The sequence below is a fragment of the Microcaecilia unicolor genome, chromosome 2 (assembly GCF_901765095.1).
Source record: "Microcaecilia unicolor chromosome 2, aMicUni1.1, whole genome shotgun sequence".
Lineage (NCBI taxonomy): Eukaryota > Metazoa > Chordata > Amphibia > Gymnophiona > Siphonopidae > Microcaecilia > Microcaecilia unicolor.
This window is the reverse complement of record NC_044032.1, coordinates 57,192,850-57,219,281: the sequence shown is the minus strand read 5'-3', so window position 1 is coordinate 57,219,281 and position 26,432 is coordinate 57,192,850. Positions and strand designations below refer to the sequence as shown.

The following is a 26,432-nucleotide window of genomic DNA, read 5'->3' as shown; positions in this document are numbered from 1 at the left end:
TTTATGTAAATATATTTATGTTTTCAAAAAATGTCAGCACATCACATATATTATAGGACATTCCTTTAATACACAACTTTATTCACATGTCCTGTATGCCTAGTCCTTATTTTATTTATTTATTCATGTGTTTATTTAGATTTTACTGTACAGATGTTTCATGCAACATTAGCATTCTATGGGAATATTGTACATGCGAATATGTATTTATGTAAAAATCTTTTCAGTTTTCATTATAAGCTTACTACCCGTAACTATACACATTATAGCATATCCTTCCAATATACTATTTCATTCATATGCTCTGTATGTTTAGTCCCTATTCTATTCATTATTTATATGTATTCTATTATACGCATTGTTCTTGCAGTATTAGCACCTTATGAGAACATTGTATATGTGAACACATTTTTTGACGTCTAGCAAAGGATGTTATTCCCACATTTTATCTTTTCATTTTATTTGTTTTTTCACCATATGTTATTGCTTACTGTGGTTTTTTATCTTATATGTTTTATGTTTGTTTACTTATTTTTTCTTTATTTGCATATGTATGTTTTATAGACTCCTGATGCAGGCCTGACGGCCGAAAGACACAACAGTCATGTCGAGTCTTTTCATCAATAAACAAACTTTTTAAGATTCTTGTCTCCAGGATTTGTATTCCCATGGTCAAACATCCCACTCTCACTTATACTTGTGTTTTCCCATGGGGCGTTCGAGTTCTCCTCTTGGTTGCGGATTCTTCTGAATCAATAGAAACTCCAACACAGGAAATAGTGCTTAAAAGATGCTTTATTCACTGCTTGGACAGAAGGACATGACACGGTCTGTGTTTCAGCTTAATCAAATGCCTGCCTCAGGGGTCACAATGATGTTCAAACAGATAGTGAATAAGTAAACCTATCCAAAGAACTCCATTCGGGAGAAAGTCCAAACACACAGCATTACCTGAAGGCATTAGCTCAAAGTCAGGAAAACTTTGCCACCCCCATAATTGTTCCTACTGCTGCGTTTTGAACCACTTGCAACGACCTGACACTCAGACGACATACTGATGTTCAGGACATTGCAATAGTCCAAACGCACTAGAACCATACTTTGACCCTCATATCGGAAATCATAAAGAGAAAGCATAGGATAATGGTTTTTAATAGTTTTCATGGGTGCATAATGGGTGGTTTTGGCCTTTATATAATAGACATATAATAGTTTATTTTTTCTTTTCCTTAGACGCCACATTATGAAATTAACCCCTACTCACACACACACACATACACACTCACCATGATTCAAAGGCAGTGGTTCTCAACCTTTCTTCTGTTGTGACACATCTGACAGACAGTGTTCATGTAAGGGGTCCTTTTACCAAGGTGTGCTAACAGATTTAGGGGCCCTTTTACCAAGCTACAGTAAAAAGGGCCCTGCAGTAGCAGCAGGGGACATTTTTCTCACACACCAGGGCCCTTTTTACCATAATGGGTAAAAAGCCCCTAAAAATGGCCAAGCTGTAAGATTACTCTTCCCACGTGGCCATGCAGGAGAGCACTTGCTGCCACCCATTGAGGTGGCAGTAAGGGATCCCACGGTAACTTAGTGATAACCAGATTACCGCTGGGTTAGCGCTACAGTAAAAATTTAAAACTATTTTCTGTAGCACCAGAAATAGCGTACGCTCGAGGCAGAACTACTACTGGAGGCCACGTTGGGCCAGCAGTAATTCCGTATAGCAAGCCTGCTGCTGCACGGCAACCCTTTAGTAAAAGGGCCCCTTACTTTTTGCTGATGATTAATGCACACTAAGGGGTCTTTTTACCAAGCTGCAGAAAAAAGGGCCCTGCGCTAGTGGCAGGGGCCATTTTGCCCACGCACCAGGGCCCTTTATGCCACATTGGGTAAAAAGCTCCCAGACACACATGGCCACGCAATAGAACTTTTACCATATGGCCATGTGGCGGCGAGCCCTTACTGCCACCCATTGAGGTGGCGATAAGGGCTTCCGTGCTTACCCAGTGGTAACCGGGCAGCAAGCTGTGATGTCCAATTACCGCCGGGTTACCGCCATGCAAGCCATTTCCAGGGGTTTTCTTTTTCCCCCAGAAATGGTGCGCGCTCAGCGGCCGCGTTGGGCCAGCAGTAGTGATGGAAGAGCGAGTGGTAAGCCCATGTTGGGCTTACTGACATTCTGTAAAAGACCCCTAAATGCTAAGAAGCCTATTATATACTTCTGGGCTTCTTAGCATTTAGTGCACGCTAAATCCATTAGGGCACCTTAGAAAAGGACCACTAACATTCACAGCTGATCAAAAAAAAACCTCCTAAATATTTCATTGTTAAAAATGATGCAAGGGAAATATAAAGATATACTATTCTTAAACAGAATTTGCTTTAAATTTAACTTCAGTTTATAAAAACAAATAGTTATTAATTTATTTTCAAAAAAAGTTTTGATCTTTATTAATGAAAAATCTGGGACTGATGAGTTGCTTTCAGTTTTTCCATGTGGAATTGTATAGCAGGCAAATTCATAATAAACTTATTGTCAAATCAAAGAAGCATTTATCCATTCTTGAGTCTATACAGCTTATCATACCAAACAAATACATTTTCTAATTCTGGTGTCACCTCAGTAACAGCAACACAAAATTCCTCTACTGCCAGATACTGTGAAGTAGCACAACACCCTGCAAATACTCAGAAACTATGTAGCAAACAGAATATATGAACAGCAGCAACATTTCTAGTAGGGTCTGATGACAGCAGTGTAGTCAGGAAGCAAAAATATGGACCAGTTATGATTATTTCACGGGACACATCTTCCACCTCTTGGGACACACCTAAGAACTACTGTTCTAAGAAACAGATATTCAGTATGGTTTAAGTGAGAAGGAGAGGCTTCCTGCTTAAGCCAAGCTGAGCAGACTTGTGCAGCACTTAGTATCCACCATAGGAGCCAACTTTTCAAAATGATTGGGGGGTGCTGAAATTTATTTTTTACAGGTGGTGCATTCACCCCTCCCCCTCATCCCCCTCCCTCTCCCCCTGCCCCCTCCCCCATCCCTCTCTCTCTCCCCTGTCCCCCCTCCCTCGTCCCCCCTCCCTCCGAGTTCCAGGCCCCTCTTCCCTCTGAGTTCCAGTCCCTCCCTCCCAGTTCCAGGCCCCCCTCCCTCCCAGTTCCAGGCTCCCCCCTCCAAGTTCCAGGGTCCCCCTCCCTCTGAGTTCCAGGGTTCCTCCGAGTTCCAAGGCCCCCCTCCTCCCTCCCTCCCTCCCTCCCTTCCTCCCTCACTCCTTTCGAGTTCCAGGCCCCCTCCCTCCGAATTTTAAAAGTCATCTTACCTCGTCGGGGTTACGGCAGCAGCAGCAGTGAAAAGCATGCAGGCTCAGAGCTTAGTTCAGTCTTCCCTTCTCTCTCTCTCAGCTCTGGTCCCACCAGACTGAACTAAGCGCCGAGCCTGCATGCTTTTCACTGCTGCTGCCGCAGTAACCCTGATGAGGTAAGATGATGACTTTTAAAATTCGGAGGGAGGGGGCCTGTAACTCGAAGGGAGGGAGGGATGAGGGACGAAGGAAACTTCCGGTGGGTGAAATATTGGGGGTGCTCAAGCACCCACAGCACCCACGGAGTCGGCGCCTACTGCATCCACTATGACCTAAGACCAATACAGCACTATCCTGTTATTGTTAGGGTGGTCCGTGGGTGGAGCCAGCACTTATCCTATCAGCAGGCATATTCAGGCCACTAACTGGATAGGTAAGCAAATAAAGTTAGGATGGACAAAAGGTTGTACGACTTTATCTACTTACTCATCTGGGCATTGGGCCGGCACCCCAATGATTGTCGGCAGCTTTACATGACCCAGATTTTCGGAGCTTGAAAGCCACTGAACACCAAAAGCTGCGTATTGGGAGGGGGGAGGTAAGTGCTTATATATTGATTTTTGAATGTGCTGAAAATTAGCGCTTATCAAGTTTTTTATGTCACAAACAATAAATACATTTTAGGTGGATTTTTTTCAAATGTATTTTTTAAAATAAAATCTAATTTCTGGCAGCCACACCCTTATCGAACAGTCCCAGTATATATCAATCACACCCTCCGCACACCCATACACATGCATACATACACACACATTCCTATTTGACCCCTGAATCAGTTTTCAGATTCAAATTTTAATGTGTGCCTTATGTTAAATGTTCTTCATTCTTTTATCATTCCACTGAAACATTCAGCTTCCACAGCACTCAAGAACTGATGGTAAGACAGAAGGCGGTAAAGTACAGTATATATAAAATATAATAGTTTAATAAAATATTTTGTATATTAGATTTTAATAATGAAATCAATAAAGAAAAAGCACATTTTTTTTCTATGCATGATCTAATGAGGGAAATAATTAAACTATTTGCAGTGATACAAACACCAGAGGTAGGTGTTACTGGTGGAGTTTGTACCAGTAATCAAAGCCAGACTACACACAGTTCTGCTTGGATAACAACCCCCAGGTAAAACAATGCAAACAATTTCATAATAAATCTAAAACTTTATATGCATTATAGCTTCTCCCAACCTACTACTGCCTGTGGGATTGGCTCTCCAGGGTGTCGGTAAAGAATGGTGTGTTGTGAAATGTGGTCAATTTTCAAAAAGTCCACTTCTGCAGATTAAGCAGGTTTACCCTACAAAATGGCTTAGGGGCCCTGCATTAGCGGTGGCGGCCCCTTTTTACCGCAGCAGGTAAAAAGGGTAAAAAATGAAATGGCCGTGCAGTAGGTTTGCACCTATTGCATGGCCTTGTGAGGGGAGCCCTTACTGCCACCCATTGAGGTGGTGGTAAGGTCTCCCACGCTACCCAGCGGTAACTGGACAGTGTACAGCACTGCCCGATTACTGCCGGCTAACCCCCTGCAGAAATATTTTTGAAATAATTCCGCTAGATCTGAAAATGCCAGACGCTGGGATGGAAGTACCGCCGGCACCCACGTTGGGCCAGAGGTAGTTCCAGATTAGCTCATGGTAAGCTCATATATAAATTAAAATATGCATCCAACTTCTCCTACATAAGCATGCAGCTCTGCAATGCATTACCACTCGCCGTGAAAAAAATGCACGACCTAACTAACTTTCAGAGATCACTGAAGACCAGCCTGTTCAACAAGGCATGCAACATTGATCCATCTTAATTCCAGACAACGAACCTCAAGCCAGAACTGGATAAAACCTAACTCTCTATACCCGACTACCAAGGTCTACTCTACCACGAATGAACTCTAACGCAATACCACTTTATCCCTCATTCTGAATATGTACTCATTCACTTGACTGCTTAATTTACTATGTCAATCATGTTTAATGTAATACCACTTGTATCTCTCACTCCGGAAATGGCGATCGCCATGACGGAACAATGTAAGCCACACTGAGCCTGCAAATAGGTGGGAAAATGTGGGATACAAATACAACAAATAAATAAATAAGTCTGCTGCTTAATAAAAGGGACCCTTAATTATTACCCTCCGTATTAATTCTCATTAGTATTATATATGACAGCATTCTAAGATTTAACTATAATATTCTCATTTTTATCAGGGTCTATGGAACTATATGAATCTCATTTGTATCAGGGTCATATATAATAATTTGTTCGTCTGTGAAAAGTGTGGTAGTAGCAGGTGTAGTTGTAGTTGTAGTTGAAGGTGTAGTTGTAGTTGTAGTTGAAGGTGTAGTTGTAGTTGTAGTTGTAGTGGTAGTTGTAGCTGTAGTTGTAGTAGGTGTGGTTGTTGTTGTGGTTGTAGTAGATGTAGGCCCAGTAGTAGTAGACGTAGTACTTGCTTGCAACTGCCTAATCATCTGTTCCAAAATGCTCCTTATATTTTCAGCTAAAGAATTCAGGAAAATCGTTTCCAGCTGCCAAAATACATATGGAAGAAAAGGTAAATCTTTTTTGAAACTTTATTCATGTTCTAAATACAGCTTATTAGAAAAATAAGATTGGTCTCACATTCAGGCTTATTTTCGAAAGAGAAGGACGCCCATCTTTAGACAAAAATGGGAAGATGGGTGTCCTTCTCAAAGGATCACCCAAATCGGCATAATCGAAAGCCAATTTTGAGCGTCCCCAACTGCTTTCCATCTCGGGGATGACCAAAGTTCTTGGGGGCGTGTTGGAGGCGTAGCGAAGGCGGGACTTGGGCATGCCTAACACATGGGCATCCTCGACCCATAATGGAAAAAAAGGGCATCCCTGATGAGCATTTGGATGACTTTAACTGGTCAAAAAGGTGCCCGAACTGACCAGATGATCACCAGAGGGAATTGGGGATGACCTCCCCTTACTAGCCCAGTGGTCACTAATCCCCTCCCTCCCTCAAAAAACAATTTTAAAAGTCTTTTGTGCCAGCCTCTATGCCAGCCTCAAATGTCATACTCAGGTCCATCGCAGCAGTATGCAGGTCCCTGGAGCAGTTTTAGTGGGTGCAGTGCACTTCAGGCAGGCGGACTCAGGCCCATTCCCCCTACCTGTTACGTTTGTGGTGGTAAATGTGAGCCCTCCAAAACCCACCACAAACCCACTGTACCCACATTTAGATGTCCCTCTTTAGCCGTAAGGGCTATGGTAGTGGTGTACAGTTATGGGTAGTGGGTTTTTGGGGGGGGGGGGTTTCAGCACACAAGGTAAGGGAGCTATGTACCTGGGAGCAATTTCTGAAGTCCACTGCAGTGCCCCCTAGTGTGCCCGGTTGGTGTCCTGGCATTTTAGCGTGACCAGTACACTACGAATGTTGGCTCCTCCCATGACCAAAGGGCCCATGAGATGGGCGTCCTTAGTTTCCATTATCGCCGAAAATCAGAAACGACCAAGTCTAGGGACGACCTAAATGTCAAGATTTGGGCATCCCCAACCGTATTATCGAAACAAAAGATGGACGTCCATCTTGTTTCGATAATATGGGTTTCCCTGCCCCTTCGCCGGGACGTCCTGCAAGGACGTCCTCAGGAAAACTTGGGCGTCCCTTTCGATTATGCCCCTCATTGTCAATGCAGTCATTCTCAGGTCTACATCAAAGCTACATTTGTCAATGCATTTATTGAACCCCTATCTCACTTCAACTTTTGCCAGTTTATTTTCTTCTTTATTACTGTTCATGGATTTTCCTCTAGATAAAAACTGACTGGTCCTGTAAGGAATTTCTCAGGGTTCTATTCTTTTGCTCATTTCTTTATCTGTACGGGGGTATTTCAATAAAGAGTCATCTAGTTTTAGACAGCAAGAGTGTGCATAAATGGTGGTATTCTAGTAATTTACGCACATAAGATGATCCCTACACGTGTTAATGACTTTTTATAGACTACAGACTTCTGCTTTGATAGTGCACACTTTCCCAGTGGGTATGTGCATAGACAGAGTTTGGGAGGAGTATGGATGGAGCACACATGTATTCACATAAATTAGAGACTAGAATCATTTATAAGTGTTTAATCATAGACGTTTCGCCAATGGCAGACTGCTTCAGAGGCAGCAACTAATGGGGGATTTAAAAACTATTCCCAGGAAGGGGTGCCATTGCCTTCACTAAAGGAAAGTGAGACTTTAAATTCCCCTTTAGTTGCTGCCCCTGATGCAGGCTGCCATTGGCAATACGTGGCCATAGCAGGCAATTTTAATAAAAGTTTATTTTATATTAACCTCTTTGATCTATTGTTGCTCCTCAGACTACAGTCTGTGGATCACAACTACTTCTCTTGTGTTGTTACTAGACAAAGGTGTAGACATTTAGACCACCTATAGGGCTGGTGTAAATGGTTGTGCTTATATACTACTAATAATAATAATAATAATTTCTATAGCACTACTAGATGTATGCAGCACTGTACACATTATTCCCGGGATTCTATATATCGCACCTAGCATTCCGCGCTGAAATCCAAGTGTACTCTTTAACAATGCACATAACTAACTTACCGTATTTTTCGGACTATAAGACGCACCGGACCATAAGACGCACCTAGGTTTTAGAGGAGGGAAATAGGAAAAAAAAAATTTTCCTCTTTCCCTCCTCTAAAACCTAGGTGCTCCGGTGCGTCTTGTCCGGGTTTTGGACCTCCGTCCCGTACTTACAGGATTCTGTGTTCCCTGCCCCGACGTCACTAGACCACCAGGGAACATGGAATCCTGTAAGTACGGAACGGAGGTCAAAAAACGCTACCTTCGGACTATAAGACGCACCCCCCATTTTCCTCCCAAATTTTGGGGGAAAAAAGTGCGTCTTATAGTCCGAAAAATACGGTAATTGGCTTTTAAAAACCAATCAGCATTGATAACAGCGCTTAACAAGCAATTATAAACACTAATTGGCAATAATTAGAATTTAAGTGCATAACTCACTAAGCGTATTGTGTAACATACTACACCTAAGTTCTAATTTTCGCATCCAAAAAGGAGCGTGGCTATGGGCAGAGAAATGAGTGTTCCCACAAACTACGCACCTCTGTGCACAATTTGGGCACCAGTTTTTATATGGATGTGTCTACAGTTCAGTGCAGTCATGGCCACTACATGTATTCTGTATACCACGCTTAATTCTAAGCAGAGTTTACAGAATATTTCTATATTCTGCAATGATTTTTCAAGAGCCAGATAAGGAATTTAGCCCTATATGCAGATACTTTTTCTGTCCCTAGAGGGCTTACAATCTAATTTTTTTGCACCTAGGGAAATGGTGGGTTAAGTGACTTGCCCAAGGTCAGATGGAACTGCAGTGGGAATTGAACCCAGGTCACCAGGATCAAAGCCTGCTGCACTAACCATTAGGTTACTCCTCCACTCTATATGCATTCTCCACCACTTACACTACCGGTAGTATTCAGTAAAGAAACGTAAGTGTTTATTTACTAGAATAACTAGAATAGGATTCAGTTTATGGGGATAATTCTATAAAAAGGGTGCCAAGATTTAGGAATCAGGAACACATATAAATAACCAGAATATCAGCATACATGCATGCATGTCCTTATGCTTTGTAGTGCTATAGAAATGCTAAATAGTAGTAGTAGTAGTAGTAGTCCTTGCCAATACTCTGCCTGTGCTGTATTCTATAACATGGCACTGCGTAGTTTGTAGGTGGGTGTTCATTTACATGCATACATTAATCTGCATGCATTCTTTTGCAAATTAGGCAACAATTATTTACCCCAGGTCTATGACTGTTGAATATATGTTTATTAAAGTTAACCAAATAAAGAATCGGCAGAACAGTATAGTATCAAAACAATGCTCCAAGTAACAAAGCTCAGGTAAGAAAAAGAAGCAGGTTACTACAAATTCACTACCCCATCCCGACTCCCTACCCTCCCCACCCCAAAGCCCCCATGTGGTTAACTTTAATAAACATATATTTTTTTTTTAATTCTGGCTGTGGAATTAATTTTGTTCAAAATGGGCCACCTTTCCATGTTTAATATTAATAAACTAGTGGAACCATGCTCGTTTCCTCAACAATGAAACAGGCCCTAGGAAGGCTGTCATGTAAGCTTTTTTTTTTTTCTCTCCCCATGTCCAGCGATTCTCCTCTTCCCTGCCCTCCCATCCGTGTCCCGCAATTCTCTCCTCTACTGTCCTCCCATCCCATCCATGTCCGTCAATTCTCCTCAGCCCTGCCCTCCCCTCCCTTTCCCTTCCTCCCTCCCCTCGATGTCCCGCGATTCTCTCTTCCCCTCGATTTGTACCTGAACGTTCTCTGGCTGGCTGGCACTGGCTTCTGTTCCGTTCGTAACATCCCTCCTGATGTCAGCTCACCTCCAGCGTTCCCTCCCTCTCACTGTTTCGCCCTCTGACGTCATTACGTCTTGACGCGAGGGCGGGACAGTGATGGGGAATGGAACGCTGGAGGCTGGCTGATGTCAATAGATGTTACCAACCCAGGCAGCCAGACAGGGAACGTTGGAGGTGCAAATTATTATATAGGATGATAATGCATACAATTTTCTCTGTATTTGTGTCATTTGCCTTTTGCTTCAAAAATAACTTTCTGTCTGCATCTGTTTTTCATGCTGAAATTTTCTTTATGTTATACAAAGTCACAGGAACCAAACTTGGAATCTGAAACTAAGATGCAGGAATCATATCAATTTATGACTCCTCCCTGATTTCTTGCAAATGAACTCGGTTACAAAAAACATGTGTTAAAAATAAAGTTCATATGAACCAGAATTATTGTTGTGTCAATTTCTATCCTCACTATGTTTTTTGCATCTCAAGGGTGTGATATGATTCAATTTTTGGAAGAAGGATTTTGGTCATTCCTGAAAGGTGATCTACTATGCTATGGTATGTTATTCACTGAAGGGACTTACATTAAAAAAATGCTCCAAAAATGTGTAAAAACACTGAGGGCCAGATTCAGTAAACAGCACTCAAATTTAAGTGCTGAAAAGATCTATAAAGGGCACTCCACATCAAGGGCCAGATTCTATATATGGCACTTAAAAAATCCGCATGGAAAACATTTCCACTTAAGCATATTCTGTAAGATTTAGGTGTGGTATTTAGAATACGCTTAGTTGATATCCCTGTGCCTAGAACTACCCACCTCCATTTACAGCGACAAAAACCTGGTGTAAATCCCTGCACATAGCTTTACGCAGACTGGGCCATATTTTCTAACATGTGTAAATTTTGGAACGTCCATAAAATGCCCATTTCTCTGCTCATGGCCACATCCCTTATGAACTGCATGCATTAGAATTTAGGAGCACTCCATTACAGAATATGCTTAGCGAGTTGTGCATGTAAATTCTAACTATTGCCAATTAGTACTCATTATTGCTTGTTAGGTGATGTTAACAATGCTGATTAGCTTGCTAAGCCAATTAAGTTATGCGCATTGCTATGAAATACGCTTAGATTTCAGCACAGAATGCTAGGCACACTATATAGAATCTGGCCCCATGCGCCCTTTATAGAATAGCGCTTAGTGCCAATTCCCGTGCCCAACTTTGGGTGTGAGGACTTACACCTGCTGAAATCTAATGTAAATCCTGCTGCGCAAGTTGGGCAAGCATCCCTGAATATTTGTAATGTCCATGGCCATGCCCCCTTTTCGGTTGCTTGTGAGACACTTTGGGTGCGCAGCATTATAGAATAGAAGTGTGCATAAATCCAAATTACTGCTAATGCCAATAATTGGTGTTAATTAGCTCATTAACTAATTTTCATGCACATCTGCCCTGCATGCCCAAATTTGGATGATTTTTATAGAATCCAGGGGTAAAGGCTCAGTGTCTTAACACATTTTACCACATAAAGCTCCATGTGCAAAAACATATGCAAAAATCAGCTGGTTTTATAGGAAACCTTTACTCATAATCCACTGACCCTCTATAAAGCATGCACACTGTTTATGCAATCACGCTTAGCGTCGATTTTTGGAGGTCTGGAACTTTGAGTGCCATTTACTTAATTCCCTCCCATGTGTGAAAGTTTATTTAAATTCTCTATTACTGAGCTGCTGTGATACAGAATTTGTGGACTTTTGCAAAAATGAGTTCACAAGAAAATTCCACATGGCCATTTTTGTAAAAGCGATAGATAATTCTTTTTTTTTTTTTTTACAGCTAAATAAAACTAAGGGCCCGGTTACAGAAAATATGACATAAACCAAAAACCCATTCTCAGATTACTATTAAACTTCCTACCAACATGCAACTTAATGAACTCTATTGAAGGATCAACTTGCTTTAAATGTATCTGCCAGTTCAGTGAGCGGATGCACTGACTGTGGAGTTGACTGAAATCCTTTGTGTGCAAGATTTATGCACTTTCTGAATGCAAGTAAAATATCAGATATCAAACTCATATTGTATTTGGGAACTCCCTTGGTTACTGAATTAGTTTGAAATGGTCTGTTTGAAGCAGTCCCTCTAGATTCAAAACTACATAAAGAGGAAAGGTTCCACTTAACTTTCTTTCTGAGAAGATCTGAGAGAAGAGGACATTTCTGTGATAAGTGAACATTATTTTGCTATGTACATTGGGAACTTAAAGATTGGGGTTCAAAGGAGGAATTTGTAGGTTAGTGATAGGCTGAATAAAAATAGCCAAAAAGCAAACTTTATCAGCTAATTTCTATACTCTTTTAACCCTAATTTTAAAACTTGAATTTTGTACTACAGCATTAACAGATAGCCTCTAGCAGGCAAGGAAGGACCTAGTTTCATGGCCGCTGAGAGACTGGGCCAGGCCCGAGACAAGGCCGCCCCCGGGGCCCCCCCACTCGAGGTCGCCGGGCCCCCCTCCACCCGCCACTGGGCCGGGCCCTCTCTCCACCCCTGGGCCCTCTGGTACTGACCTTAAGTGCCTCCTGCTCCCTCACCTTCGAAAGCAAGCAGTGGCAGACCACTCCTTCCGTCCGTGCCCCGCCCTCACGGAAGTTATGTCAGGCGAGGGCGGGACACGGAAGGAAGGCGTGGTCTGCCGCTGTTTGCTTTCAAAGGTGAGGGAGCAGGAGGCGTTTAAGGTCAGTAACAGAGCGACGGAGGGCGGGCGGGCCGGACTGCAGCAGCGGCGGCGGCGCCGGGCCTCCCCCCCCCCCGGAGGCCCAGGCCCGGGGAATTTTGTCCCCCCTGTCCCCCCCTCTCGGCGGCCCTGCCTAGTTTAGTCAATAACCCCACCCACCCTCCCCAACTCCCACCCACTCCTAGTACAATTCTTCATTTATAGTTAGTTATTCTAATTAGAATAACAAGTGAGGAGTGATCTTACAGAGTTTTAATTAGATTTCCTTTCTTTCTAAGAAGAAAACACTAAATAAATCACATAATAAACCATATAAGCTAAAGACTTTTTTAATTTAGACTAATATCATTAATACCTTTGCAAGTGTTAAATTATTGAAAAACTCAAAAATACTAAGATGGAGACAGCAGTCCAGCAGCAAGAGGGGTGCCATCAAGTCTTTTGCATTGAGTGTCACATATATGAATATCTCCCAGTTGGTGAGCAGTTATATGTGTGTGCCCAATGCAAAGACCTTCTAGCTATCAGAGAACGGGTACGCTCTCTTGAAGCTAGAGTAGCAGACTTGGTGGAGCTGTGGAAGACAGAGAAGTACATAGTGGAGACCTACAGAGATATTGTAGAGAAGACTCACCTCTAGTCTGGAAACCCCTGTGCTGCCTTGAAGGAGGGAGATCTAGAAGGAGAGCATCTCCTGGTGAAGTAGGAAATACTTCTGTAGCCAGGACTTGCCCACCAGGGGATGCACTATCCTCTCGCACTGAGGATATGTCTCTGAAAACATCTGCCCAGGCAGGAAGGGTTAAGACAGCTGTTGTAGTTGATGATTCAATCATTAAGAATGTAGACAGACAGCTGGGTGGTTGGTGGACATGAGGATCACCTCATCACTTGCCTGCCTGGGGCGAAGGTGGCAGACCTCAAGTCTCACCTAGACAGGATCTTAGATAGTGCTGGGGTGGAGCCGGCTGTCTTGGTATATGTGGGTACCAATGACATAGGAAAATGTGGGATGGAGGTTCTGGAAGGCAAATTTAGGCTCTTAGGTGGAAATCTGAATTCCAGAGCATTTTCAGAGATGCTCCCCATTACACGCGCAGGACCCAAAAGGCAGGCAGAGCTCCGAAGTATCAATGCATAGTTGAGATGATCGTGCAGGGATGAGGGATTTAGATTTGTTAGGAACTGGATCACATTTGTTAGAAACTGGGAAAGGGGGAGTCTGTTCCAAAAAGATGGGTTCCACCTTAACTGGGATGGAACCAGGCTGTTGGCGCTAACTTTTAAAAATGAGAGAGCAGCTTTTTAACTAAAATGGGGGGGGGGGGAGAAAGCTGACAGTCAGACAGGGGATCATGGTTCTGTGTGGAGTATCCTTGAAGGATACTATTGAAACAGGACATTTAGGGAAATCCAGTAGAGAGGTTTCAACAATGCTAAAAGTAAGCCAGGTGTGCTTAATGAGAGAGTAGGGTAAAGGATGCACATTACCCGCTTCAGCTTCTAAGCAGTTAGTAGATCAAAGTTAAAAAACACAGTTTGAAGTGCCTGTATGCAAATGCTAGGAGCCTTAAAATAAGATGTGAGAGTTACAGTATATAGCACTAAATGATGAGGTAGACCTAATAGGCATCTCAGAGACTTAGTGAGAAGAGGACGATCAATGGGACACTGTGTTACCAGGGTACAAACTGTATCGCAGTGATAGAGAAGATCAAATTGGAATGGGAGTTGCGCTATATGTTAAAGAGGGAATTGAGTCAAATAAAATAAACATTCTACATGAAACAGCAGCGTGGAATCTTTATGGATAGAAATTCCATGTGTGAAGGAAAGGAATATACTTGTAGGGCTGTACTACCATCCGCCGGAACAAAATGAACAGATGGATGAAGAAATGTTTACAGAAATTAGGAAAACTGGCAAATTGGGCAACGCTATAATAATGGATGATTTTAATTGCCCCAATATTGACTGGATAAATGTTACATCAGGGAGTGCCAGGGAGATACAATTTCTAAATGTAATAAACAACTGCTTCTTGGAGCAACTGGTCGAGGAACTGAGAAGAGGGGGAGCCATTTTGGATCTGGTCCTTAGTGATGTGCAGGGCATAGTGCAAGAGGTGGCAGTGTTGGGACCCCTGGAAACAGTGATTATAACATGATCAAGTTTGAGCTACTATACGGGATGAACCCGCAAATGAAATCTACTGTAACTGCATTTAATTTTCAAAAGGGCGACTATAATAAAATGAGGAAAATGGTTAAAAAGAATTTAAAAGGATCAGCTACTAAGGTTAGGACAATAAATCATGCATGGACGTTATTCAAAAATACCATCTTGGAAGCCCAGTCTGGATGCATTCCATGTATTTGCAAAGGTTGAAAGAGGAAAAACAACAGCTGGCATGGTTAAAAGGTGAAGTAAAAGAGGCTATTACAACCAAAAGATTCTCCTTCAAAGAATGGAAAAAGGACCCAAAGGAAGAAAATAAGAAATAACATAAGCACTGGCAAGTCGGATGCAAAGCATTAATAAAGAAGGCTAAAAGAGAATATAAAGAGAAACTTGCCACAGAAGCTAAAACTCACAGTAACAACTTTTTCAGGTACATCAGAAGAAGAAAGCCTGCGAGGGAATTTGTGGAACTGTTAGATCATGAAGGAGAAAAGGGGGCACTCAGGGAGGGCAAGGCCATAGCGTAGAAACTGAATGAATTCTTTGTTTCTGTCTTTACGAAAGAAGATGTAAGAGATATGTCTGTACCAGAAATGGTTTTCAAGGATGATGATGCAGAGGAACTGAAAGAAGTCTCAGTGAACCTGTACTGAGCCAAATAGATAATTGAAACTCCTCTTGTATAAGGAAAGGCTAAAGAAGCTATGGCTCTTCAGTTTGAAAAAGAGAAGGCTGAGAGAAGACATGAATGAGGTCTACAAAATCCTGAGTGGTGTAGAATGAGTAGAAGTAAATCGATGTTTTACTCTTTTTTACTCTTTCCAAAAATTACAAAGACTAGGGGACACTTGAGGAAAATACATGGAAATACCTTTAAAACAAATAGAAGGAAATATTTTTTTATTCAACGAATAGTTAAACTCTGGAACTCTTTGCCAGAGGATGTGGTAACAGCGATTAGCATATCTGGGTTTAAAAAAGGTCTGAATAAGTTCCAGGAGGAAAAGTCCATAGTTTGCTATTGAGACAGACATGGGGAGGCAGCTTCATAAATGAAAACCCGGGAAATGACCTGCATGGCGGTAACCCAATGGTAATCGGGCATTGTCGTTTGCTGCCCGGTTACCGCCAGGTTACCATGCGAGCCCTTATCGCCATCTCAGTGGGTGGCAGTAAGGGTTCCGCACTGCATGGCCATGCGGTAAGAGTTCTCTTACCGCATGGCCATGTTTATTTTGGGGCGTTTTACCTACTGTGGTAAAAATGGCCCTGGCGTGCAAGAAAAGCAGCCCCCGCCGCAAGTGCAGGGCCCTTTTTCCCTGTTTTATGAAGATGAATAGCTGCCTACTTTGCAAACATGGACATTTATACCTGTTCATGAACAAGTGTAGAACTGTCCATGTCTAGATTATTCATGTAAACATTTTATAGTTTATCCCCCCCAATATTTAAAAGAATTTAACTGGCCAGGAACGGCTCCTGACCAGTTAAATGGCACTTAGCCAGCTATCTGGCAATATTCAGTGAGAGAGAGCCTGATATCTCCCTCTGAATACTGCCAGTTACAGCCTAGTGGATAACTGGCTATATCGCGTGATATAGCCGGCTATCCGCAAATATTCAGTGCATTGCCGGATAAGTTTGGCAGCCAAATTAGACCCCTGGAATATCTTTGGCTGGTTTAAACTTAACTGGCCAGCACTGAATATCTGCTTGGCTGATTATGTTTAAACTGGCCAAAAATAAATCGGACATTCAATGCCAGATACCAGAAACGGCCCGGATTGTATATCTGGGCTTAGCGCCAACTGCACCGTATCCAGCAAAGTAGGAGCCATCATTTCACGGTGCATACTTTTACACCTGTCAGTATTTTATGAGGCCATTTATGTGTCTATGTGGCCTTATATGTATGAAATTTACTTTATAAAATTACTCCTTCAAGTGCATATTTTATTTCCAGTACAAAAGTGAGCAGTAGGTCTCTGAGCTCACCTCCTCCAGAATAATTAACTGATGTATAACCTTTCTATTATGATAACTTGTTTGCTCACCTTGCCACTGACGCTGTAAGCTACAATTATAACCAAATCTTCATTACAAGTGCTCCTGATATAATTCATGGTTCCAGTAGGGAAGAAGAAGACATCGCCATGTTCAATGTCAAAATTAGTTGCAACACAGCCAACAACTCCAACCTATATAAACAAATCATCACACTAATTATTATTCAGTGTGGAAAATTATGGATAAATGTTACAGCATTGAGACACATTTAATGGATACAGCTTTTGTAAAGCACTATCTATAAAAATTTAGGTTAGAAAGAATAATGGGAGAAAGCTCACAGTCTTAAAATACAGGAAGTGCCACAATAAGGGTCAACCTTACCAATTACTCAAAGCAAGAAAAATAGGGGTAAAATATTTAAAATGATTTAAGTTGGCAGGAGAGGCTCCTGCCTGGTTAAATCATACTGGCCAGATCAAGAGCAGATATTCAGTGGCACTTAACCAGATAGTGCCACTGAATATCTGATTGACCACCATGGCACTATCCAGAATAGAATGCATCTCAGTGGTTTCTGAGCATTGACTGAGATCCATTCTGTTCTTTGACTGCTGTGATCTACAGATCGTAGAGTCAGGATAGATGAGGAAGTTACCCAGTGCCCAACTAAATACCTGAATATGTTAGACCACATGAAAAGCAGTCTTAACTATCCCCAGTTACCTATCTGGGCACAGCTCTGAATATCTGCCACATCTAGAGAACTTCCTGGTGCCACCAAAATCCCAAAGAGAAGGAATTTCCCAGAAGCACATAAATGAGTAATCAGACATTACCTGTCCACAGCCACTGAGGACATATCCCATTGTATTAGCATTGAAGTAATAGTGAGGCAGCAGAACAGCGGATGGATATATTCGAAACAATCCAAGACTCAAGGTATTTGGAAACTGAAAATAAACAAGTTCTTAATCACAAACCATTCTGCAAAACATGAGCTTAGTATGATGTTAAATGTATGTAGTTCATATTTAATGTGACATGCATTGGCTAATGTCCCAGTTAAGTATGAAAAGAAGAGGTGAGGCCTGTTCCAGTTAGGCAACCTAGTACTGTGACAGATAAGAGAATCCTTAGCTCATGGGATGACAATACAGCAGGGGAGAGCAACCTTTGTACAGAGGGCTGCATGAATGTCAGTACTATCCCGGGGGGGGGGGGGGCACAACATTATGTAATATTGGAACCAGAAATGCACAGAGCTCCATAGACCTTCTGTGATAAATAAATAAATATGTAAAATGTAATTTAAAATGATAGAAACAAACTGCTAGATGGCTATTCTGAAAATATTTGTGAAATACAGTATTTGAGATTGCCAAGGAAGTCCGGTACCTCTTCAGAAGGGGTGGGTAAATGACACTGGTATAGATTGGGAGGGTGGGAGGGTGAGGCTGCTACTAATCAGGGGGTGATGCTGCCTAGAGAGGATTGGCCTTTTTTTTCCTGCAGTGTACACAGTCCCCCAGATATTTGGGTTCAGATCCAAGATTTAATGTAATTTAATTTAAATTTTTTATATTCTGCTGCGCCAGCCAGTTCAAAGCAGATTACAAAGAAATATCAATATACATACAAATACAATATAAAACCAATAAATCAGTACCATCATAACAAACATAATAAAGCATCTTACCAAAAGCTGTTTATAATCAGAAAAAGCTCAAGAATGAAGAAGTAAAAGCTAGGAGAACCTGGCCAAATGTCTTTTGAATGGCCAAGTCTTTAAGCTGCGTCAAAATGTCATATAATCCTTGATATTGCGAAAAGGTGATGGGAGCAAATTCCCATCCAATGTTTGTTGTTCTATAGATTTCAAATTACAAACTAATTAATTAATGAGCCATTTACAATCAAGTAATCATGTCAATTGGCACTAATTTGGACTTATGCAAAGTATATCACGTACAACCCAAAAGGGGGTGAGGCCAAGGGTAGTTCAGGAGCATTCCAAAATTTGGGCATAGTTTTATAGAATACCAGGATTACATGCCCAACTTGTGCGCCAGGATTTACATCAGGTTTCAGCAAGCATAAGTCATAGTACACAAAGTTGACTGTGGGAATACGCGCTATTCTATAAAGGTCACTCTTTATAGAATAGCGCTTGGCGTAATTGTTTCCAGCACCTAACTTTGAGCACCATTTACTGAATCTGGCCCAGTACGTGTGTGCTGATTTCACGGACGCACCTGTCACCTCCTCTTGAGGGGGCGGTAAGTGTAATTGCACTATCTGCAGCAATGACAGATAGTACATGGTAACATCGAGTACTAACCCATCCATTCTCCACCCTTTTCCTGCCCCTTTCAGCAGTAAGAAGTTATCAGTAGAATTAGTGAATAGTAAATGCTGAGGCTGTGAGGTAACTTAAAGCATGCTAATTCCCACAGTTTACCACACTTTAATAAAAGGGCCCCACAGTGTTTCCAATGCTCCATTCCAGTGTTCCCCAACTGTCTCCCAGAGGTACAGTTAACCAAACTGAGTTTGAAAATACGACTCTATTCAAATCGGTTTAAAACCTACTTACCGAACGTAGTGATGTACTAAAAATGCGTACGAGTGGATATGTAGGTCTAACATAAGACCGTGCCCATTGTACTTTTCCTCCTGGATAAGTAAGAGTAAATGAGCCTAGAAGAATATCATTTAAGTTGAATGGTTAATATGTACCACAGTCCAAACATTTATGCATTTACCTCCAATTCTGCACACAAACTAATTAAATAACAAGCCGTTAACAATCAATTACTGACATTAATTGGCACTAATTAGGATTTCCGCACTATTCTAAAACACTGTGTGCCTAAACTGTCTCATGCGCAACTCAAAAGGGGGTGTGGCCATGGGAGGGGCATGGGCAGGTCAGGAGTGTTCTCAAAATTTAAGCTCAGTGTTATGGAATAGGGTCATTTGCACGCCCAACTGCCACCAGTTGGGTGCAAGGATTTACACCAGATTTTTGCAGGCATAAGTTGGGCACAGGAATCAGCACTAAACATTATTCTATAAAGGGCACTTGGCATGGAGCGCCCTTTATAGAATACGAGTTTAGCACGGATCTTTCCGGCACCTAACAATGGGCACCATTTACTGAATCTGGCCCAATATTCATATCTCAGTGAAATTAGGGACCCTTTTACCAAGCTGCAGTAAAAGGAGCCTTGCGGTAGTGTCAGCATGTGGATTTACCGCACACTGAGCCTCCCCTTTTTTACTGCAGTGGGTAAAACCTTTTTTTTAAAGGGAAAATGGCCCTGTGGTAAGTGAACCACTGCCACATGACCATTTCCCAGGAGATCACTTACTGCCACCCATTCAGGAGGCGGTAACGACTCCTGCGCTAGCCCAGCACTAACTGGACAGCAAGCAGGGCTGCCTGATTACCGCGGGGTAAGCCCCTGGTGCTAGAAAATAAAAATGCATTTTGTAGTGCTGCAGTTGGTGCGCAGCAGAGGCCGGGACTATGATTTGCTGTGTGCCAATGCAGCGGTACTATCACCCTTTAGTAAAAGGGCCCCTTAGTACCTTATTTGTTTAAAACTGGCAAATTCCAGAGAAACTTCATGTCATGAAAAAATAGTTTCCAAAATGATTACTTTAAATCCTTAAACACATTCATTAACCTCCTTATTATATAAATGGCACCCAAAGATAGGCATCAATTGAGTGTGTAGTTATAGAATATGGTCAATTATGCGCATAAATAAATTGGCTCAATTAGCAATTGGTGATAACTATCAATAATTGGCCTTACCGAGCACTAATTGGCTGTAATTAGTAGTTACATAGGTAATTGATATATGTGCTATTCTATAAACAGTACACCTAATTTCTATAGCGTGCATCTCCAAAGGGGGAATGGCAAAGGGAGTGGCATGGGTGGGTCAGGGGTATGGACAGCATTTAGGCACGGTTTTATAGAAAACTTGTATTTATACACCTAAAAGCCAGTAGTTAGGTGCCAGCATTTACACCAGCCTTTGACTGGCGTAACTTCTCACTCCTAAAGTCAAGCCATTATAGAATTTGCACTTAGGGGTCCTTTTACTAAGTTGCAGGAAAAGGGCCCCGTGCTAGCAGCAGGGGCCATTTTACCCATGTACCAGAGCCCTTTACCACAGCGGGTAAAAAGCCCCCAGACGCACATGGCCATGTGGTAAGAGAAATTTTACCACATGGTCGTGTGGCTGGCAGCCCTCACCGCCACCCGCTGAGGTGACGATAAGCGCTCCCACGATAACCTGGTGGTAACCGGGCAGCACATGGCGATGCCTGATTACCGCCTGGTTACTGCCGCACAAGCCATTATCAGGGGGTTTACTTTTTCCCCCAGAAATGTCATGTGCTCAGGGCAAGACTACCACCGGTGGCCATGTTGGGCTGGTGGTAGTCCTGGAAGAGCAGCAAGCCCACGTTGGGCTTACTGCCACTCTGTAAAAGGACCCCTTAGTGCCCGGTATCCCAGCGCTTAATTTTAGGTGCCCTTTACTGAATCGGCCATTAAGTGTAAAAAGTTGCTCGTAAACTAGCTTTAAAGGACCTAGTTTAACAATGAATATGCAATGGTTTAAACAAGCAACACGCTTTTGCAAAGTGATAAAATAGCAATGTATGTTGATATAGTAACATAGTAGATGACGGCAGAAAAAGACCTGCACGGTCCATCCAGTCTGCCCAACAAGATAACTCATATTTGCTGCTTTTTGTGTATACCCTACTTTGATTTGTACCTGTGCTCTTCAGGACACAGACTGTATAAGTCTGCCCAGCACTATCCCTGCCTCCCAACCACCTGCCCCTCCTCCCAACCACCGGCTCTGGCACAGACCATATAAGTCTGCCCAGCACTATCCTCACCTCCCAACCACCAGCCCTGCCTCCCAACCACCGGCTCTGGCACAGACCGTACAAGTCTGTCCAGCACTATCCCCGCCTCCCAACCACCAGTCCCGCTGCCCACCACCGGCTCTGGCACAGACCGTATAAGTCTGCCCAGCACTATCCCCGCCTCCCAACCACCAGCCCCGCCTCCCGATCTTGACTAAGCTCCTGAAGATAGAAGATCAAAGGTCTATCGCATGCAATCTTCAACATGCCAGCTAGAATGAGATGATTCTATATTGGTGCATGGTCACAAAGCCGTTCACCTCTGATGCAAGTAAGACAAATTATTGATCTCCATAAGTGAAATAAGATGTTGATATTCACACAATGCACCATCCACTTAAGCTTTTAAAAACACCATTAAGACGAGCAGTTTCCAAACTGCCTGCATATCTGAAAAGTCCTAGTTTTATCCCCAGACTTAGTACTGGTTCTCAAAGGGAAAGTATGTACATATTTCTCCTTCAAAAATCACCTAAGGAGGTCGTCCCTGCTTGCTTGTGCATCTCCTTTTTGTTCAGGTACTCTTTCTATGTAAAATAGCACATATAAGGGTTATACTAAGGTGTGCTAACGGATTTAGCGCATGCCAAATGTAAAGATGCCCGTTGTATTCCTATGGGCATCATCATTTTGTTAAAGGACCCCAATCCTTTGAAAATTCAGTCATATATGTGTATTTCCATACTTTACCCCAACTATACCCTAGGTGCGTCTTCACTACCCTCTAAATAATTATGCAGTTCTATCTGCAGCTCCATGTGACCCTGGGCAAGTCACTTAGGGGTCCTTTAACTAAGCTGCGGTAAAAAGTGGCCTGCAGTAGTGTGGGTGTGCCTTTTGGACGCGCGCTGGGCCATTTTTTTACCACAGCTGAGACAAGGCTATTTTTTAATGGGCCGTGAAATGGGCGTGTACTAAAATTAAAACTAGTGTGCGCCTTTTTACAGCCTGAGCCCTTACCACCACCTACTGACCTAACGGTAAGGGCTCTTGCGCTACCCATGCGATATCCATGCAGGACACACCAATGTGGCCATGCTGCCGATTACCACCAGGAACACCTTCCACGGTAGAAAACAGAAAATTATTTCTACTGCAGGATTCAGCGTGCACCAAACTCAGAATTACCAATGGGTGCATGCATTACCCCAGTGGTAGTGGCAATACGGGATTCGCTACCTAGCCCTATCGCGACTTTGTAAAAGGGACCCTCATTCCTCCATTGCCCCAGATACAATATACTACTTGGATTGTGAGCCAATTAGGGACAGTGCAAGTATCTGTATAATTGTATGTAAACCACCTTGACTCGTGCTTGAAAGAGGCGATATATCAAATTAATAAATGATATACAATAATAGCACTTCATTTTATCCACGTAGCCAGTAAATAATTTTTGAAAAGTGCATTTTTGTAGCAAAGCACTGTTATAGTTGTGCAACTGTCTTTCAAAATTGTCCTCTTTTTGATACAATATTTATCACCGTACCTGCCAGATTAAAAAAGTACCTCCACACATCTGTATTTGCAGACTGAGTATAGGTCCATGCAGAGTCCGGAAGAATTATAACCCCGGTTCCAGTTGGTCTTGCTCCAAAAAGACTAACTCCATCAGCATTCTAAAAGAACAACAAAATTAGAAAATAAGAAATTCAAACAAAAACAAGACTGTGGCTTGTTATATAGATAACATAATATGATTATACTTTAGTGCTTAGTTGTAAAATGTGTCATGCAGAGTTTACTGTTGCACTAATTAGTAGTTTCACTGTGCCCTCATTGCGGTTCAGTAATATAATTCTAACTTTTGGAAGAATACAGGAGAAAGATAAAAAGAATTTTAAAATGTTTCTAATGCAACCAAGTTCAAAATCATTTTCTATGAAACTTACCGATCAATTAATTTCACATTTAAAGAATATCACCCATTCATGCATATGGCAGTAAATTTTGCATAGTGAGCTTTCTAGCTACAAAACCAGGTTTTAAACATAGAAAGCCTTTGTAAAATTATCATCCACATGCATTATCCTCATTATTCCTCTTCCAATGTGCAGAATAACTCTGTTGATATCACCAACAGCTGAGACTGTGAGGAAAAACAAAATGAGCATCCTCTAACTTTGGTTCCCTTATGAGCTGCACTGCACCTCACCTCACCTCACTGTGAATCATTCCTTTCACAAACACATCTCAGCCTTCCAAAAACAACAAAGCATCAGATTTCACTAAATCCCTTCACACATTATATGGCATGCGCTGCCTACTATGCTGTTTCTGGCTTCAATCTTTCTGTAGTCATCACTTTCCCTTATCCTGTCATGATCCTTCCATATCTATTACCTCAAATGCTGTCCCTGTTATGGCTGTTATCACTTATACTTGAGGCCACTTATGAACTCTCCTGTGATAACATTCTCCTATATTCTTTTTGAGCCTCTGTTCCTCTAATTTCACCTGATGACCTTGGACCCTGAGTTTCTCGTTCTGCAGAAAATGCTATCCTGAAGCTTGCTAGATATGTGAATGCTCGCATTAGATCTCTTATTTATTGATTGATTGATTGATTTTAAAAATTAGTAGCCCAGACTACATCAAAAATTCTAGGCGGTGTACAAGCAATAACATACATAATTATAATAACCAAACCAAAACAACAGACAATACAAAAATAAAATATCATAAGATACAATAAAAATATCAAATAACAGCAAAGACGTGAAGAGGCATTTTCCATATGAGGTCTAAGTCCAACTTTTGATGTTTTGCTAAAAATGTCTAAAATTCAAGTGGGGATTATAGCCATTTTCAAAACAGAAAAATGTCTATCTTTTTTTTTTTTGTGCTCTGTGCATTTATTTTTTTGGTCCATATTCAGAAAAATAATGTTCAAGTGAAAAACGCACAAAATCAAGCCATTGGGATGTAGGAGGAGCCAGCATTCTTAATAGACTGGCCACATAGACACACCAGGAGAGCAATGGGACACCCTAGGGGGCACTGTTGTGGACTTCAAATAAACGCTCCTAATTACACATCTCAGCACTGCTCCATTATCTTGTCTGCTGAGCCCTCCAAAACCTACTACCCCCCCCCCCCCAACTGTACACCACTACAATGGCCCTTATGGGTGAAGGGGGCACCTATATATGGGTTCAGTGGGTTACTGGTGAGTTTTGGAGGGCTCATAGTTTCCACCACAAGTGTAAAAGATATGGGAGATATGGGCCTGAATCCACCTATGTTCAGTGCACTGCATCCACCATTAGACTACTCCAGGGACCTGCATGCTGCTCTATTGTACATGAGTATTATATCTGAGGCTGGCATAGAGGTTGGGAAGTAGCATTTTTAATCACATTTTTAGGGGGGTGGGAGTGGGTCAGTGACCACGGGGGGAGTAAGAGGAGGTTAACCCTGATTCCCTCCAGTGGTCATTTAGGGCATCTTTTTGTGCCTTATTCGTTATAAAAACAGGTCTAGGTCTTACCAGAAGCCTGGAAATAGGTAACAGAATTTTCCTCTTCCTGCTAGTGATACTTTTCTGTATACACTAAAGCATACTTTCAGTTTTCCAACTTATTTTGTCATTCTGACTGGTATCGAGTTAATTTGATGTCCCTCAGGTCCTTCACTGATTAGTGACTTTTAGATCTTCCTGACTGATTACTGACTTCTAGATCTTCCTGACCAAATTTCTTCTCTTATGCATGACAGTTGTTTGAAAAATATGCAACATATTCTTTTCACAGTTTTCAATAATGGCCCATCTATAATAGCAGTAGAGAGGGTTGGCTGCCTGATGCCAGAGCACAATGTACTCAGGCATGCGTTAGCCGGTGAGGAACAGGCAGGTAGATGATACAAGGCTGCCACAAGAACAAGTGTATCATGGGGGCTGAAGATGATAGAGGAGGCAGGGAACAGAGACATAGTCCCAAGGAGGAAGGGAGAAAGGAAGGGGGGGGGGAATGGTGTGTTGTGCAGGGAAGGGGGCTATAAAGGAAGAGAGAGAGAAAGAGGAAGGAGGAAAAGGAGGGAAGAGTGCTTTAGGGGGAAAGAAAGAAAGAAAGAAAGAAAGAAAGAAAGAAAGAAAGAAAGAAAGAAAGAAAGAAAGAAAGAAAGAAAGAAAGAAAGAAAGAAAGAAAGAAAGAAAAAGGAGAAGAGAGTGGGTATATGTGTGAGCGGGGGGAAAGGGGGGAGAGAAAGAGGGAAAGAGTTCTTGAATTGAACTGAAGCAGCATGGCAAATGATAACTTCCCACAATGTAATCCATAACTGAATTGTAACAAATTGTATTTCCATTATTTACAATGTATTGTAAGCCACACTGAGCCCGCAAATAGGTGGGAAAATGTGGGATACAAATGCAATTAAATAAATAAATAAATAAATATCTGCTCGTATGACTATAATATAGAAAAGGATATACAAACCATTAATGCTTTTATGTCATTCGGAGTGAAGAAAAGCACGTCACTGACATCCAAAGTTATGATCTCTTCATCTGTACTATAAAACATCACAATGAAGGCATCTGTATTTCCAGTGTTCCTTATCCAGTAGGTGAAACCTTGTGGGATGAACATTACTTGTCCAGTTATAACATTGAATGTGACAGGTGGTTCAGTTGAATTTTGTACTATGCCAACCCACACAGCACCCTTGAAAGACAAAATAATAATAAAAGATAATAATATCAGAAATCACAAATTTCACGGTGTTCAGGGTTTATCTGTTATGACCATATCTTCATAAAAGCATAGAACTGTTTAA

General features: G+C 42.0%; 1 protein-coding gene across 1 annotated transcript in view; it reads right to left on the bottom strand.

Annotated features, from left to right (window-relative positions):
• Window positions 1-5,590: 5,590 nt before the first annotated feature.
• LOC115461854 overlaps window positions 5,591-26,432 on the bottom strand; it is a 31,849-nt gene continuing 11,007 nt past the window's right edge. The window contains exons 4-9 of the mRNA XM_030191910.1: window positions 26,093-26,320; window positions 23,146-23,275; window positions 19,297-19,400; window positions 17,540-17,653; window positions 16,748-16,891; window positions 5,591-5,905 (exon numbers count right to left, since the gene is read on the bottom strand). Of these exons, the coding sequence (XP_030047770.1) occupies window positions 5,591-5,905; window positions 16,748-16,891; window positions 17,540-17,653; window positions 19,297-19,400; window positions 23,146-23,275; window positions 26,093-26,320 (1,035 nt within the window). The remainder of the gene's footprint in view (window positions 5,906-16,747; window positions 16,892-17,539; window positions 17,654-19,296; window positions 19,401-23,145; window positions 23,276-26,092; window positions 26,321-26,432) is intronic.